Here is a 17244-nt window from a genome sequence, read left to right as displayed (position 1 = left end):
CAGGTTATTTCAATGCCAGAACAGAAAATAAAAAGGATAGGATAGTCAAAAAGAAGTTTTAGTTATAGTTTTCTGTGCTTGCAAGCGCTCCTCAAAAAAAAAAGAAAGATCATTGGGATCAGGTCAAGGAGAGAGTAGAACATCCAATCCGTGTCCCTAGCTTGAGACGACATAGTCCCTCCCAGTTACTGGTACAGAACGTTACAAATTTGTTCAATTCTTAAATTATCAAACGCTTGTATCTCGGGAAATTTGATTTTCTTTTGATAAAATCCCATATTCCCTTCAATTTATTGTCTATTTGTTCGTGGCTATCCAACCTTTTTCAGCAATGAGATATCTTGGTTTTCCCTACGCTTTGGTTGGAATTATTTGCTATTAGTAAGGTCGTAGTTTGACTGTCTTATCCTTTTAAGTGAAGGTACATTAGTCGAAACCATGTGGATGTTTTTGAGTGTCTCGTTTGCTCGCATCTGTTAGGAATGTTGGGAACATGTTTACAGGGCTACTGGAATCTAATTCTGTCCTTTTCCTTAATGAATCCCCTTTGCCTTACTTTTTCAGAAGAAGAACCTATGAATTCTAAATCTTTTTACATAACTCTATGTTATGTACCATTTTCCTCTTTCAATGAGCTGGTAAATCATAAAAGTGTCGAAACAGTTGTTTTTAACTTCTAAAGCCAAAACAACTAAAGCTTGTCTCAGTGCTTGACTTCAGAGCTGAATGTTGTGACTTTCAGTAAATTCTGCTTTGAAAGGAATTGATATTGTCAATTCTGAGAAAAATCATGCTTCCAAGGAACCTTTCATAATAAGACCAGAGAGAACCAGCCCGGCATCAAATGATGATATAGTCTGTTGGGTTTTTAAGGGTTTGTGATTTTTTTTTTTTTTTTGTGCGATTCAAACAGTCTTTGCAATATCTAAAATTCAAATTGAATCAAAAAGATCAACTTAAAAAACACCAAGTCAATCAGGATATTTTAAAAAGAGAAGGGATACATTCTTTGCATTGTTTAATTCAGTAATGTATTATCATGTTCTAATCAAATGATAGTTTCTATTACTCAAAACTGTTAGAAAACACATCATATACCATAATTAAATATTTTCACTACTTTCTAACTTTTGTAGAACAAAACATTTGTATGTAAAATTATAAACGGGGTAACAATTTTCAATCTAAACACAAGGTTACAAACAACGTGAAAATGAAACAAAAAAAATGATAAAATCTAGACATATGCACATTATTTAAAAGCTAGTAAAACCTAAATAAAATGACACCATGCAAAAGCTAGACACGTCTGCTTCTGTCTTTGATGTTGTCACAAATGATACCGAAACATAAATTTCATAAATTTATGTAATTTATTCTGTAAACAAAATGTCTCATCCGTGGCATTTGCACTTTTTTGCATGCATAAATGGTTGAGAATGTCTCAAGCATGAATTAAAATAAGAGGATTTAGAAGGGTATACAAGGTGAGCTTTTATATGTTATATCCACTAAATGTGCCCAAAACTGTTTATTAGAGATTCATAGCAAAAACACATACTTTACATGTAGGATGAGGCATGGCGTCAATTAGGCATTATTACAAATCTTATATTTCAATCTGTTATTGTCAGGGTATCATTTTACACGTAAATATGGTCAGAAAATGTGAGTAAAGAGTTATTTTTTTCCAAATGACTCAACTTTTTGCCATTCATACAGCAGGACCTGGGACTTATGATTTGACCAAAAAACTACACACAACGGGTATCGCATATTTATCTTCAAATGAGCACTGGTAATAGAAAAACTTTTTAAAAATAAATTTTATCAAACGCTTTCTGCTATGATGAAAAAAAAAGCAACCCCCCCCCCCCCCAAAAAAAACCCCAAAAAACAGGCACCTCCGTTTTAAAATATATCTGTGGTAGGACTAAATAGAAAATATATTTAGCTTATGGGTGTTATTGCTAAAAATGAAAATGAGTTGATGAAACCAAAGAAGGAGGCATCCATCACTTCATTGTTCCAAATGGTGAAAAGATATAAATATTATTCAGCCTATGCTTTCGTATGCATTTCGAACACAAGCTGTGATTCACTCATGTACACACGAGTTGAAAGCGACAAAATTTCCCATTGTAGGCAAACTTTCGATGTTTTGACATTCAGATAAATGCTTAAGTAGATCAATTTGTTGCCAATTCTTTTATGAAAGAATGAGTTAATTTTGAAATAAATGGGATAAAAATTAAAATTAAAATGTGACTCATTTAAAGGATATTATTGACACTAATGAATGATGACACAAAAGATACAACTACAGAAGAATGTAAATATAAACCTTTAAAACAAAACAAATGATAACTATATACATATATTCATATTCTTGTTGCTCTCTATAATCTCAAAGTCGTTATCTACTATCAGTAACATGCTCCTTATGCAGTATCATTCAATACAAAATATAAATAGCACCATTTGATGAAATTGTGTATTATAATATGCAAAGTGTTAAACCTACATGAACATAAAACAATGGGCGTCCTTGAGATAATCAGTCGCATGGTGAAAAGCTTTGAATGGAGATATTGACAATTTTAGTCAATAGGTCAATTTTTATGGAAAATGAGTTCTCATCAAAAATCATTAAATCAAACATTTTTCTACATATTGATGAAATATTTTAATTGAATTCTACTCCTAAATATTTTATTTTAATTTTTTTTATGAAGGTTTTTATTATACTTAATATCAACTCTTGTCAACTTTGGAAGCGATTTTCTCAAAATTAAGGTTTCACATCCTAGCCCATGCGTATGACCATAACTTCATGAAAAATCACCCGATTTGCTTCAAATAAAGATTACAATGCTCAGGAGACACATTGGGCTTTCAAATAATGAAAAAAAACGCAAAAACAAAAATGTTCACCATGCGACTGATTATGTCAGGGACAAGTTTGATGACGAAATAATCTTTATGAGTTGATTTATCATTTTGATAGAGAACGTTTTACTTCCATTTGAGATATTTTTTTTTCATTTGCAACAATGAAATAATTTGGATGATCAGACTCATAACTATGTACAAGTAAGTTGAAGAAATCAGATTACTAAGAGGTCATGACTAGTACAATAAACAGCGTCATTCACCTACCGTAATGCTATGCAATGACAAAACACTGTATTCCAATTTTCCAGTAAAGCTAAAAACTAATTATTACTAATTGTAAATCGTCACAACCTGTAAATGTAAGCTTACTAAATTTTTTTTCAATATAAAGAAGTTTCAAAACTATGTGTTTAGACACAGAGGATCATTCCTAAGATTGAGATCTAGATATCTCAATTTGACCAAACTTCAATTATGCAGGGCTTTATTTTCTGTCATTGAGCAGCATCACAAAGGCGTATTGCAACATTAGATATTTACAATTTTGTAAGGATGACTTATTTGTGACTTTCTTTAATGCAGTTTGTTTTTATTGTTTTTAAGGGTTTTACGGCACTTTCAACACGTTAAGGTCATATCAGCGCCAGCAAAAAGGAAGAAAATGTGACAGTAAAAGTTCTAGAATTACAATTAAAGAACCCAAAAAAGGTAAGACAAAGGGGAATTGGTTGAAATAGGAAATAGATGTAGATTCCAAGAGCACACCATCAAAGTACTTAGTTTGAGATCACCTAAAAGCCTAATCCAGACACAAGCAGAGGTCCCCACTAAGAGGAGATCACTCAAATGTTTAAAAATCATATATAATATGTAAACAAAACATAATACAGTGCAGTGCATACCAGAGATATTTACAAGACAAAAAAGATCATCTCCCGAAACTCTAACTATGCATTTGACTGTTTCCCTCACAGCTAGTGTATCCGACCAGGGCCAGAACAAAACCAAGTAATCTCATTCCAAGACAAAGACAGAAAGCAATTGGAAAACAGATACAAGGGGAAAGAAGACACAGCAAGCACCTCCCTGCCCACTATGGGAGGTCGGAAACGCCACCCAGTTAATGCAGTTAACGGTACTTGCAAAACTTTTATATAAACAGCTTGTTGATAGAGTAAAGATTTTAAGTTTATTAATAATTGGTAGAACTCAAGGGACATAAGCACCTAAGATTTAGTATGAAAAAGGCAGTACAGAACATCACTGAAAGAGATGTTTTTAATAGTTGCAAAAACATGTAGGTGCAACATGGGAAGATAATTTAAAAGTTTACTTTAAAAAATCATTATTTCATTTCCCTGAGGAAAAAGGAAACGTTACAACATAAGTTCTGTCTGCACCCCAATATGATTCTGAAACATGGAAGCTAACAAAAGAAGAAGATAGGAATCTGGTTGCCTTCCAAAATAAATGCTTGAGGAGAATATTGAGAGTAAGGTGGCAACAACTATAAGGAACGAGAGGATTCTGGAATTTAAAGAGGCAGAGAAAGTTAGTGTGGTGATGGGAATGAAAATTTGGAATTGAATTTGAAAGTGTCTTGAGAAGAGGGGAAAGGAAAGATAATGAAATGGCATTAGGGTAGACTCCAGAGGGAAGAGAGGGAAAGGAAAACCCAAAACAACATAGTGCAGGACGATGGAAAAAGGAGAGGAATGAAACTGGAAGGCACTCCTGTCAGAGGGCCCGGTTGGTAGACAAGATCCGGACAAAATGGGAGGGAAATGTCCAGGACTTCCCGGTCCTGAGACATTTAAGGTTAAGGTAAGGAGAAAAAAGAAGAAGAAGAAAAAAAGTGTAGATTATTCAAACTAATATTGGTTAAACCATGGATCTCACTCAGCCGAGGGTAGGGTAAAACCTAATAGGCGTAAACAGAGAGCCATATTGTAGGGATACAATAACTAATAATAATGAGCAGCAAGTGTTATGGATAGAGCTTGTAAAATATAAATATGCATCTAACAAATTACATGTTTTGAAATATATTTATCTCATCAGACTTTATATTGTTATTTTTCTGGCCCTCTTGTGTTAATTTTGTTCAGTCCTTCCTCATTTAAAAAAACATAAATAGAATAAAAAGAAGACGGTGTTCTACATTGTCTGCTGTTGAATTTAACAAAATTTTTATCCTTGAACTCGTATTCCAGCATTGAATGACTTGGATATAGCAGAGTTTACATGGGAAGCAGGCTTATACTTATAGCTGAGATTATTGCATTTATATATGACAAACTGGATACCATTCTCTGTTTATTGAAAGGGACTTTCAAACTATTTATCAGCAAACTTATTTTAATATATTATCTTTATCACAGAATATTCATTAATCATCTTAGAATATCGTTCAACAGCAAACTTTTCATCATTCCACTACTTTTACAAATGTACAAGATATCACTAAAATAACAACCCTATTTAAAAATTCACATCCTCATTAGAAACAGAGAGATCGTTTCAAAGTCAACTTGTATGTATTTTTTTTAATCCATTTTATTTTTGATGCACACAAAGAGTGCAATGGTTTTCTAAATAGTATGAATAAGTTGGATTTGAGCCACATATTAATGATTTATGTACAAGAGCTAATACTGTTTCACCACAAAATATCATAGTCATCACAGAATATTGCTTGAAACCAACGATAAGCAAGTACATTCACAACATTTTCAGTCACACGTAGAGATGATAAAACATGCAAAATGTATATATGTAGAAATTAGTTTTATATTTATTATTCATGAAAATAAGACTCCATCATCAACTCCAATCCCAACTTGTTCCAAGCAGGATAAAGTTCAATTAAATGGTTTATGATGGAACGGTATTTTAATCTATTTAATTTAGCATTGCTGATTTTGGTGAAATCTTTGGTACTATCTTTTTACAAAATTTCCAAGGATTCTAGAGGCGTGTATTGCCAACTAAAATTAATAAAACTTCACAGGCAAACCGACCACACTGTATAATTCAAACTAACAAATGTGTTTTATCATAAAGCAGATACCACTATAATTCAAAGACAAGTTTAATTCTATTGCTGCATATATTTAGCACAATCGGGGAACAGACCTTGACCAAGATAAAAGTCTCTAAAAGATAGCATGAGCCAATGCCAGAACATGACTTACTCCACTTTCAATCATTATTTGTGTTTTTAAGAAAAGCGTTGCTGTTTTTTGTTTGTTTTTTTAACACAAAAGGCTCCAATGCTATCCATATATTTAAACACTGTATTTTACCTAGGACGAAAATTGAGCCTCATTCTTAAGACAAAATTATGGACCCCAATTGTCATCGAAATACCTTCCTTTTTGCATACCATCCATCCTGAAGTAGGCACAGCGAGTATGTATTTTAGAGGTTACAATGCAATTTAAACATCCAAGATGGTCTTTTCTGAGTCTTTATGATTATAGTACAGAAATGAAGGGAAAAATCCCCATTCAAGGATACCATAAATCTTTTAAGAGAGCACTCACATAATAAAACATTCAGAAATGATTCTCCCTCTCCCCCATTTCCTCTTGAATTATTACTATAAGGTATCATTGGATATATAATTTGGGCCCAAATATAGCTTATAAAGCAACTTTGTGATATTTGTTCATTGTAGCAGTATCAGACACTTATAAATTTGAATTTGTACTGTCATAACATGAGTCGTCATAAATTCTGTCGTAGCTGCATTGTTTTAATACTGACAATAATTCCGTTTAATTTATTTCAATCTGATCTCAAGTAATCATCACACTGGAGTCGAATGAAATCCATCTTTCACAGAAGACCTCTTCTTAGTACAATCACTACTACTGCTACTACTCCTTGCTTTATTTAGTCCAGATTGATTTTTACTTCCTCCATCTTCCTTTTTTTTCTTGTCCTGTACAAACACTTCATTGACATCACTACATTGTAATGAACCCTTGAAACTAGACCGTTTATCCTTTACAATGTAACTAACACTCTCCAATGGTTTATCCTCTACTGCACTCTCAGTTGAGGAAGACGGGGAAAGGCTTTCAGTTTGTGAATTTTGTCCTCTGTCCTCTTTTTCTTGAGTTTTCTCCCCGGGACTGTTAATGTTCACAGATTGTTCTGTCAATGTGTCTTGTGATGATGAGGATACCAAGCTTACCTCTCCTGCCTCCCCAGGAGAAAGGTGTCTTGGATTGGTAGACGTTGATGCTGTAGGACTGCTGCATAATTTCCCATGGTCATCTTTGTTGGTCAAAGTAGAACTTTTTGATTCTGTAGTCAAATCCTCATCATCATATTTAATTCTCACAATGGGAGGACTGTTACCAATGCTGCTATTTCTTAAATCAGCTTCTTTCTTCAAGTCTCTGACAAAATCGATAACGTTTGGTCTGGAAGGTTTTTCCTCAGACCTCCGCAGTGAAATCTTTTCTTCTGAACTTGCTCTCTGCTTCTGCTGCATCATAGATGAAAGAGCATTAAAACTGTTCTGAAGATCAGATTCAGATCCTTGGTTTCCTCCATTCGGTTTTACACACTGACCAGGCAGACAGAATCCTTTCTTAACCAACTCAGAGCTGTTGTCCAGAGATGACAGACTAGAGTGCTGGATTGGTATGGGACCTGAAATAGTCTTTTTGGACGAGTGATCTGAATCTTGATTCTTCTTCAATTCATTCTTCGCCTTTTTGCCAAATGCCTTGCCAATCGATCCCTGAAATATATCATGAGAGTGTCATTGTGAATAACCAAAATGCATGAATAAAGAAAACTTGAATAATTTTCCCTTAGTCATCCACAGAGGAAAGTTTTTCCTAGGGTCATCCAAGAAAAGACTAGAGATAGCCCAAGCGGTGCACGCCATAGAGTGACCCATACACGCTGTTTTTTTTTTAGTTCATGGAGATAACAAGATGCTAAAAACAAAACTAATGGAACAGCTGGGCTCAGTGACATGGTCTTTGCTTCGGAAATTATTTCAATATCTATTTACTGAGTTGAATGGAATTTATGGCAATTCATCATGTCATAATTATTTTTATTGTTATTAAAATCATCAACATCATCATCTTTATTATTATTATCATTATTATTATTACTATTATTATTATTATTATTATTACAACTACAAACATTACCATAACTAATACTAGTTTTACCTTCACTATTATTATCAATACCAGAAAAACTCTTATCATAATTACTGTTACTAGTATTATCCTCCCTATTATAGTTACTACTATTAGAAATGACAACAAAAATGATCAAATTTATAAAAGGCTGACTTACTCTGAAACTCAATCTTGTTTTAGGTTCTTCGTGTGATGAGCAACGTTGAAGTAACTTCTTCTTTGAGTGGTGACTATCATCTTCAACCTCAACTTTTACCTCAGGAGTATCCAAGGCTGCCCTGCATACAGAATAGATAAGTTGGATTTACAGATACAGCATAATAACTTCATAAAAGATGTTTGAATCTAAAACATGCCAATTATTAAACAGTATTAGTACATCGTAGCCCATGCTGTACGGTTTTGTAACAAAATCAGGCAATGTTGAGCATTATCAGTGATTGCGTAAGTAGCAATAATTGAAAAATTCTGACTCGGATTGTGTCCATCTTACATGCATTAACTCACAAGCTTGAGACTTGTGTATGAATGAGTACTTGGCAATAAGTAGTCATGGATATTGTACAATTGCCAGTACAAAAGGGTATTTACCAATTACTCATACTGCAATAAATACAAATTTGGTTCAATATAGCCTGCTGGGGGAATTTTTCAATTGAAGCAATGCAAATGCATTGAGTATTTTGAAATAATGCGCTATACGAATGTGCAAATTTAATGATATCTATTGTCATGATACAGGGGTCTCAATAGCTCAGTTAGCAGAGCACTTGCTTCACACAAAAAGGAACCAAGATCGATCCAGGATGATGTCGAGATTTTTTTCTGACTCTTCAGTCCACAGCAGTAATTTAATGGGTGTCTGTTACACCAGGTGGATAGTACTTTGCAATAAGACTAGCATCTTATCCAGAGGATAGCAGGCAATTGCTATTGTCCATTTCACACTGGCATAAACTCCAGCTCTATCTGCCTAATGGCTCCAAAGGACAACTACATTGTCATGATGCAACATTTCTGTCATGCTTAATTTGAGAAAATTCAACAGCACTAACTTAATGAAGAATTTAATGTAATAACAGAGTAATCAAATTTTAAATATTATTAACACTAAACTTTGTGCATTGGCTTTTAAGCAAGACACATTCAAAGACTGACAAATCATTGTAACTTTTCCTGATAAACCGTTTCCCATTTCTCACACAAAAAAGTACTGAAATAAAACTGTAGGGAATAGGTAAGCAATAAATTTCAAAAGAAAATAGTGAAAATTCCATCACAACCATGGTACCGAAAAAAAATAAAAATTGGAAAACAAAACACCAACATTATAAAACAACGATGACTGGAAAGAGTACTGGAAGCAAATGACAAAAAAAAAAAATTTAAAAACATTTAATGATCATTTTGATCAAATATGTATATAATGTAATGTAATAAATAAAAAAATACAATTTACCTATTTTAAAACAGCAGATGAGATTTGTAAGGATTCTCAAAAAGATGTTTTTAAACACAATCTACATAATTTAAATCACCATTTCATTGTAAGGGATTTCTTAAAATATTTTTTAAAACAAAATTTACATAATTTAAAACACAAAGTTGAAATGATTTAACTTCTTACAGTAATGAATATATACAACAAAGTTCAATATAATTGGCATCAGGTAAACAATGGAGGGAGGAAATATTGACATGCAAATGGATTGATTTGAAAAATTATGATTCTGGTAATATTTTCGTCCTAATTACAAAATGGGAGCGACATAATCTTTGTTTTATTAACGTTTGCTCTGCTTATTATTGAACAGCTCATAATTTACAAGGAAACAAACAAGACTAAGATTCATTAAAGTCATGGCAGGCTGCGAGTGTTTTTGACTTTTATAATCTACACGTATCCTAGCGATCATCTGTTTTTGTTATAAGCCATTGCATGATTATGACATCTCAAAGCAATATAATGTTGGGATAAACTAGGTGTTTGAAACCAAATTTATCGCCACAAATATGAAACTTTATAGTGGAGAATAAATACAATTTCTATTGCAGCCAACTTTTCAAAGAGCTAAAATGCGACACCCTAATGCACAATACCGTCATGACCCAAAACAGTAGTAAGTTTGGACTATTATATGATATAATCTAGATTAAGAGCTTTTTCTGTTCATTGTTTTGATTTGCTAGTCAAAAAAGCATAACCCTGGGACATGCAAGGGTAATTTTCAAAAATATATACAGTCCAATTTTTAATTATATTCAAAAAAGAGAAAATTTTCTCCATTTTGCCAAATCGGGACCAATTCTGATTTTATCAGAACAGTTGGCCACTTTGAATATCATACATTGAAAAAAAATCAAGGTTTATATTTCCTGACATTTCAGTCTAAATTCAATTGTTTATATTCACCCATCCCGTCATAATACCATGTTGAGACGATGAGATATAATGTTCCCAATATTCCAGTCAATCTGCCTTTACTACTTTTCTCTTTGTTATGAACAAGTTTGGCTTGTATGTCAATAGATTTTGCACCCTTCCTTTACTTCTCAATCTACAAATCCAATGCACATTTAAAAGAAAAAAAAAGAAAAAAAAAGACGGAAAAAGGAATGTGAAGTAAACAAAAATATATTAAAATTTGTAAAAAATCAAAAGGGATATTAATTTGAAACATGACATTTACCACCCAGAATGTACCTTAAAATTTTCAATCCTTTCTGATGAGTCCTGTAAATCCAATGTTAATATTAGTACAGATAATCAACAGTCATTTCTTGAACACAGCAAATGTGAATTTTAAAAATGCAAATAAAGCAATTAACCAGTTAACCGCCGTACTCTGGAAAGACATGTATTAAAAAATTTGGCCAGAAAACTCATCCTTCAAACATTGATGGATTTAAATGACCCTCATATTGACAAAAGGTCCAAGGTTTGAGAGTTTTGCCAATATGAGGGTCATTTAAATCAATTGATATTTGAAGGACGACTTTATGGCCAATTTTTTTAATAGATGCAGTTCAAGAGATTGGCAGTTAAATGGATAACAAATTGACATCATAATTAGTGAAAGCATAATCTTAAACTAGTAAATACTAATGCAAAACAAATGTGATCTGAGGACATTTCCCTTCTTGTAGTATTTATTGTTATCCTTTCCTTTAGAATTATGTTACTGCTATATGTAAATTTTTCTTGCACCCACTTATATTCATCATGTATCTTTCTTGGTGCCTGTGCACTTGCTCAGGCATGTGTGTGTGTGTGTGTGTGTGTGTGTGTTTATACTTATGTGTGAGAGAGAGTGTGTAAAACGAGCAAATATGTATGCTGATGTAAAGCACTTACACGGTTTGACAACAAAAGGAATATTATTATTATTATTATTATTATTATTATTATTATTATTATTATTATTATTATTATTATTATTATTATTATTATTATTATCATTATTATTATTATCATTATTATTATTATTATTATTATTATTATTATTATTATTATTATTATTATTACTGTTATTACTGTCATTATTATTATCATCATTATCAACATCTCTTCTCAAGGAGATTCTTGAGTCATCATGCTCATGCAGTAACTCAACAGCATAATCGCACAACTCAACTCATTCAATTTCAGAGAACATTAGGTGATCACACAATAGATAGTTGATAGATAATAACATCAGTTTCAAATCAAAATAGCAAGCAAGAGATAAAAAGACTAATTTCAAAACTCATTTATGTATATGAGGCCCTTGGTCTTTGGATCTTGTAAACTAAATTTTGTTCATAATAATTATTGTTGAGTTTTACCCCCCATTTAACCTTTATATTTAACACATAAATATTGCATTGTATTGAATCGTTTAAGAGTTAATAGGTTTTTAAAACCTTTAAATGCTATGTGAAACATGAGTATAGATACAATTTTTCAAAGTGTTATAAACAACATTCATTACTATTTTGACAATTTTGAGTATACAACACGATTTCAAATGATAAAAAAAATCTAATACACAAAATAAGTGTCATAGACAAGGTTTGGAGTATAATTTTTGCTATTAACATTCGTTTGACATGTCCACCTTTATACTTTCTCACACAGTGTGCTCTCTGTTATGTTTACATCCACATTCTTAATATTAAATCCTATGTATATCTAGAATTTTTTCCTCTTTAATCAGAAAAAAAAAAAACACATCGATGTAATTAGAACTTAATATGTATATTCTCTGTTTGTTGGGCATATGGATATAAAGGATATATAGGGAGATATATAATAATTCCCATATGCTCCCAATCAAACAAACAAACAAAAAACAAAAAAACATCCCTATATCCACCAAAGGTTGAACAACCTTCTTTTTATTTATTACTATCAAACATTAGATCATTTCAAATAAATATAAAAATATATCTTAAAGCATAGAATTTACAACATTGAGAACTTATCAAATCCTTTCATCTTTATGATTTCAATGACATTTTCAGCTCACCTTGCTGGTTTAAGAACAGTGTCTAGTTCAGCATCCAGATGTCTTCGAATATAGGATTTCGACGGCGGGATGCCCAAAATGGAAGATAGGCTGTCTGAACAGAAGGATGGTTCTAGAACTATCAAGGCACCATGGACACCACTTTCCTTCAAGTTGTCGCCATACTCCTGCAACAAATTTCATTTTGAATGTAAAACAAAATTAAAAATATAAAGCGATAGTATATTGCTCTTCATTGTAAAATTCATAAAAAAAAAAAAAAACATTTCTATTTTCAATATTAAAAAAAAAAACAACATTTCCACAGTTGGCAGATTAATTACAAATTTTTTTTTAAAACCAAAAGAAAAAAATAAAACTGAACACTTGACAACGAGAAGTCTAAATTCAAGGTATTTTCTCAATTAAAAAATTACAAATTTAATTCACCATGTCAGTCCCCAGAAGAACACATTCATTTTCTCTGTGCTTCTTTTTTTAAAAATTAAAGCATATGACACAGGTTATTCTATTCAATTGGGAATGGATAAGTAAAATTAAGCTTACACATCTTAAGCAAATATTAATAATAGGTTTGAACCAAATTTCAAATGCACCTGGGAACATACAGTTCTAACTTTAATATCCAAAATTCTTTTCAAAACAGATTATTTCCACATTAAAAAAAAAACAATGATAAGCTGGATGAATGATTAAGGCATTGAACTGTCGCCAAAATTTGAGTCTCACCACTTTAGTGGATTATCTGTATTCCTTCCTGCTTAGGCGATGGCATCTTTTAGAAAATTACTTGAAAACTAAAATTTTTAATTCAAGATGATTAATTTTTCTCATACTGACTTCAGATTAACCATACGACCTTAATTTTTACCAAGAAACAACAAAAGACCATCATTTTAAAGATGCTCACAACTGTCAGCGAGATGAAATACATACATTTATAATGGACAAACTACGTATGAATCTTCAAAGAAGAGGGATCAACAGAAGAGCAAAATAATAATTTTGTCCCATACAGTATTGAAATTACCTTTAGACTTCAATGGACTATTTTTCAATTATTGACTGAATAACAAAAGGAAGATTATATGCTTGCAGTGTAACTATCAAATAATGCTGCTAGTGCTGCTACTTCTTGAGTGAAAAACTGAACACAGTAACATCTAATCATTGAGCATATTTATCATTATACATAAAAGCGATACTTAAAGGGGTCCATAGTAATTCAATTTACCATTCTTATTATTTGGAAAGAGTGTTTCAGTTAAATTTTAAAAATATATAGTAACAAAAAGTTATCAATGTTTTATTTCATAATCACAAAGTGTTTATCCATAATTCAACCGTTTAATAAGTTGACAACAAGGTGAAGAAGACGGCAATCTTGATAAAAGAATTATAGGGTAAAAATTGACAAACTTGGAGAAATTCATTTCCTCCTCATTACCCAAAGAATATGTTTTGGCCAAACAAACAAATTTGGTATAAACTCACCCCAAGATCAATAGATCTTATCCACTTCATAAGACGCTCGTTGGTCCATACAATGAGGTCTGTGTCTGTATCATCACTCAAGGTTCTCCTCTTATATAATTTCTGTTGAAACAGTTATTATTGTGATTTAAATTCAAGTCAGTATCCTTCATTACTCTGATTAGATCATATATTGAAGAGCCTTTTTCTTTTAAAATGCTATAAGACCAAAAAAAAATAATTAAAAATCAATGATTAAAAACAAATTTATCTTGCGATCAAAAGATGAAAATAATCAAAACAAACTGTTAATAGAGATGCTTATGATTCAATTGCAGTTATTAAGTATGAGGATCTCTCAAGAAATATTCTGTAGGTTGTCAACAAGGAACACTCTTTCCTTCTTATTTTGATTACTTTGAAATTGAACCCCATTTGATTGGTTGGCAAAAATGAAAGTAAAAATAATAATAACAACAATAACAACAACAACAACAACAATAATAATAATAATAATAATAATAATAATAATAATAATAATAATAATAATAATAATAATAATAATAATAATAATAATAATAATAAAAGTGTACATTTATATAGAGACAACATCTCAAGCAATATGATCATTGGGCACTTTACGAAAATAGACAAAGTAAGAGTAGACACTTGTGGTTGTCTGCCTATTTAGTGCTCTTTTTTTTATTTCAATAGAGCAATGAACATTAATCTGATCCTCCTGACTCAAAAAATAAACAACTTGAGTGATTAATTTGATCTTTCTAAAAATGTATTATCTACCTCCTTATTGAACTCAATCCTTCTCAACAGTTCAACAGCATGCATGATGGAGGACTGATGAAATTTCCTATGAACAGAGAAGTACTTTTCCAAATCTCTGCGAGTAAGGGTGTTGATAATGTGACCGTCACAAAGCTGCTCTTCAAAGATACGGGTGTACTGGGGAAGGCCAAGGTCTGGCAACAAACGGTGGGCTATCCAAGTTGGATCCATTTCATTTGCTTTAGGGTATTTGCTGAAATTTAGGAGGAGAGATGAAAAAATAAATTTGAATACTTTTTATCTATAAGGTAAAAGTAATAAAATATTGACACACAATTTTGAATGTAAAATTGAAAATATGAGCCTTACTAAAAATGGTATCGCGATGGGTGATTTATAATAATAATAATAATAATAATAGTATATGGTTTTTATATAGCTCCTAACTCGTATCTCAACAAGCTCAAAGCGCTTAACAGTAACACGAGAGGTTTCACTCAAACATACTACCACTCAAACATGCAGCATGAAACAAAGCGATATAATTCCACAGTGTTACATACTAAAAAGAATTCTGCATCATTACTGTCTCTGATATATCTTGGAAAGGAGTTCCAGATAAGGGGTGTTGTATATTCAAATGCATGCTCGCCAATTTTGCGAGTCATTTTTGGCTTCACAAGAATGTGATTATCAGACTTTGATCTCAGATTTCTGACTGGGATGTAGAATTTAAGCATGTCATTAATGTATCCAGGACAACCATTGTGCAGTGATTTAAACACAATGGTACAGATTTTATATTCTATAAGTTTCTCAACGGGAAGCCAGTGGAGTTCTCTTAGCAAACCCGATGCAGATTGATTTCTCCTCTTGCTATAAGTAAGCCTGACAGCATCGTTCTGGGCTTCCTGAAGGGATTTTATTTTGTCTTTATTTATAAAAGAGAGGAGAGAATTGCAAATAATCTAGCTTTGACAGGATTAGAGAATAAACTAACAAGGCTGAGATGTCTCTTGTAATGAGATGTAGGGAGCTGCAAGGTCTGGGCCGGACGTCCCGCTTGCTGAAAGGAAATTGATGTGCATTTCGAACCCAACACCTCTCATTTCCAGGTGCATTGATTGCCGCGTAATCCTGTCTGACAGAGATTATTGCATATGGCCTCTCATGCATTATTGTGTCCATAACAGCACCTTCCCGTGGTGTTCCCTGTTTCTACTGAGTTTGTTATGGGCGCGACCGAGTCCCCGGCGGTATAACCGGGTTAGGGAGTAGGTGGGACCCCTTCCTCTTAAGGTGCAGGAGTCAGAACCCACCGGTGAGTGGTACACGCTCTGCTCCTCACCCACCCACCTCACACTCATTCTGTAGTGTGGTGTCTTCTGTATGTCCTTACTTTTCTTAACCTACCCTATAACTCATACTCTCCCTAGCCATCGATGTATGGCTCCACTGCCTTGTGGATACCTTCGGGAGGAGGAAAGGCTAAGGAGTAAACCTAACAGAAACCTGCATCCAAACTGATGCCAAACGTATCGCTGTGCGATCCTTTGGACCACACCAGGGAGGAAGAGAGGGAGGTTCTGGCTACTGGGCAGCCCAGGATCTCCACATACTTTGCCCAGGCCGCGCCCTGGAGAGGACACTCCAGTCTCACCTTCACCGGTGAAGAGTAACAACACGGAAGACAGCAGTCTACGAGTGATAAGTCCTTGCTCGATTGGCGTAGAGTTGGACGCTACGGGTTGTCTTCGACGGTGGGAGGGATCATCGTAATCCTACTGGTCAGCTACCGCCCGCCCCAAGCTGGGCAGCCCCCAGCCAGAAAGGTGTTGACCCGTCACGATCTGCCTGCTTCAGAGGGTGCCTGGAGCTTAGAGCTTGCAAGCTTGACAAGTGGATCGTTAAACTGTGTACCAGGCAAGCAAACGAAAAAGAAAACGAAGTCCCCAGCTCTTCGATTAGCAAGCTGGAATGTAAGAACTATGCGCTCAGGACTGACAGATGACCTTCAGGCCATGGACGATGCTCGAAAAACAGCAGTAATTGATCATGAACTGAACAGACTGAACATCGACATAGCAGCCTTGCAGGAAACGCGACTCCCAGAGAGGGGATCCCTGAAGGAGAAACACTTTACATTCTTCTGGCAAGGAAAAGGCACAGAAGACGTGAGGGAGCACGGTGTTGGATTTGCAGTACGCCATACATTGCTTCCTATGATCGAACCGCCAACCGACGGCACAGAGAGAATTTTAAAGCTGCGCCTGTCATCCATGCAGGGCTCGGTGAACCTTGTTTGCGTCTACGCCCCAACACTGCAAGCTTCGGTTGAAGTAAAGGACCAATTCTATGAGTCATTAGACGCCATTGTCAACAATATCCCAGAAGTGGAGCACATCTACCTT

At 33.6% G+C, this 17244-nt stretch overlaps 1 protein-coding gene across 41 annotated transcripts in view; it reads right to left on the bottom strand.

Annotated features, from left to right (window-relative positions):
- Positions 1-983: 983 nt before the first annotated feature.
- LOC144971240 (kazrin-like) overlaps positions 984-17244 on the bottom strand; it is a 149511-nt gene continuing 133250 nt past the window's right edge. For 19 of the 41 annotated variants that reach the window (XM_078911781.1, XM_078911783.1, XM_078911782.1 and 16 more), the window contains 5 exons: positions 14852-15086; positions 14072-14173; positions 12578-12744; positions 8227-8347; positions 984-7651 (listed from right to left, as the gene is read on the bottom strand). In XM_078911781.1, the coding sequence (XP_078767907.1) occupies positions 6707-7651; positions 8227-8347; positions 12578-12744; positions 14072-14173; positions 14852-15086 (1570 nt within the window). In that variant the 3' untranslated portion in view covers positions 984-6706. Of the gene's footprint in view, positions 7652-8226; positions 8348-10773; positions 10804-12577; positions 12745-14071; positions 14174-14851; positions 15087-17244 lie in introns of all 41 variants that reach the window. The other 22 variants (XM_078911777.1, XM_078911779.1, XM_078911787.1 and 19 more) reach the window with 4 other exon arrangements.

This window comes from Berghia stephanieae, chromosome 4, assembly GCF_034508935.2.
Source record: "Berghia stephanieae isolate SIO BIC M18660-M18661 chromosome 4, UCSD_Bste_1.3, whole genome shotgun sequence".
NCBI classification, from domain to species: Eukaryota; Metazoa; Mollusca; class Gastropoda; order Nudibranchia; family Aeolidiidae; genus Berghia; species Berghia stephanieae.
This window is presented reverse-complemented; position numbering and strand designations above follow the sequence as displayed.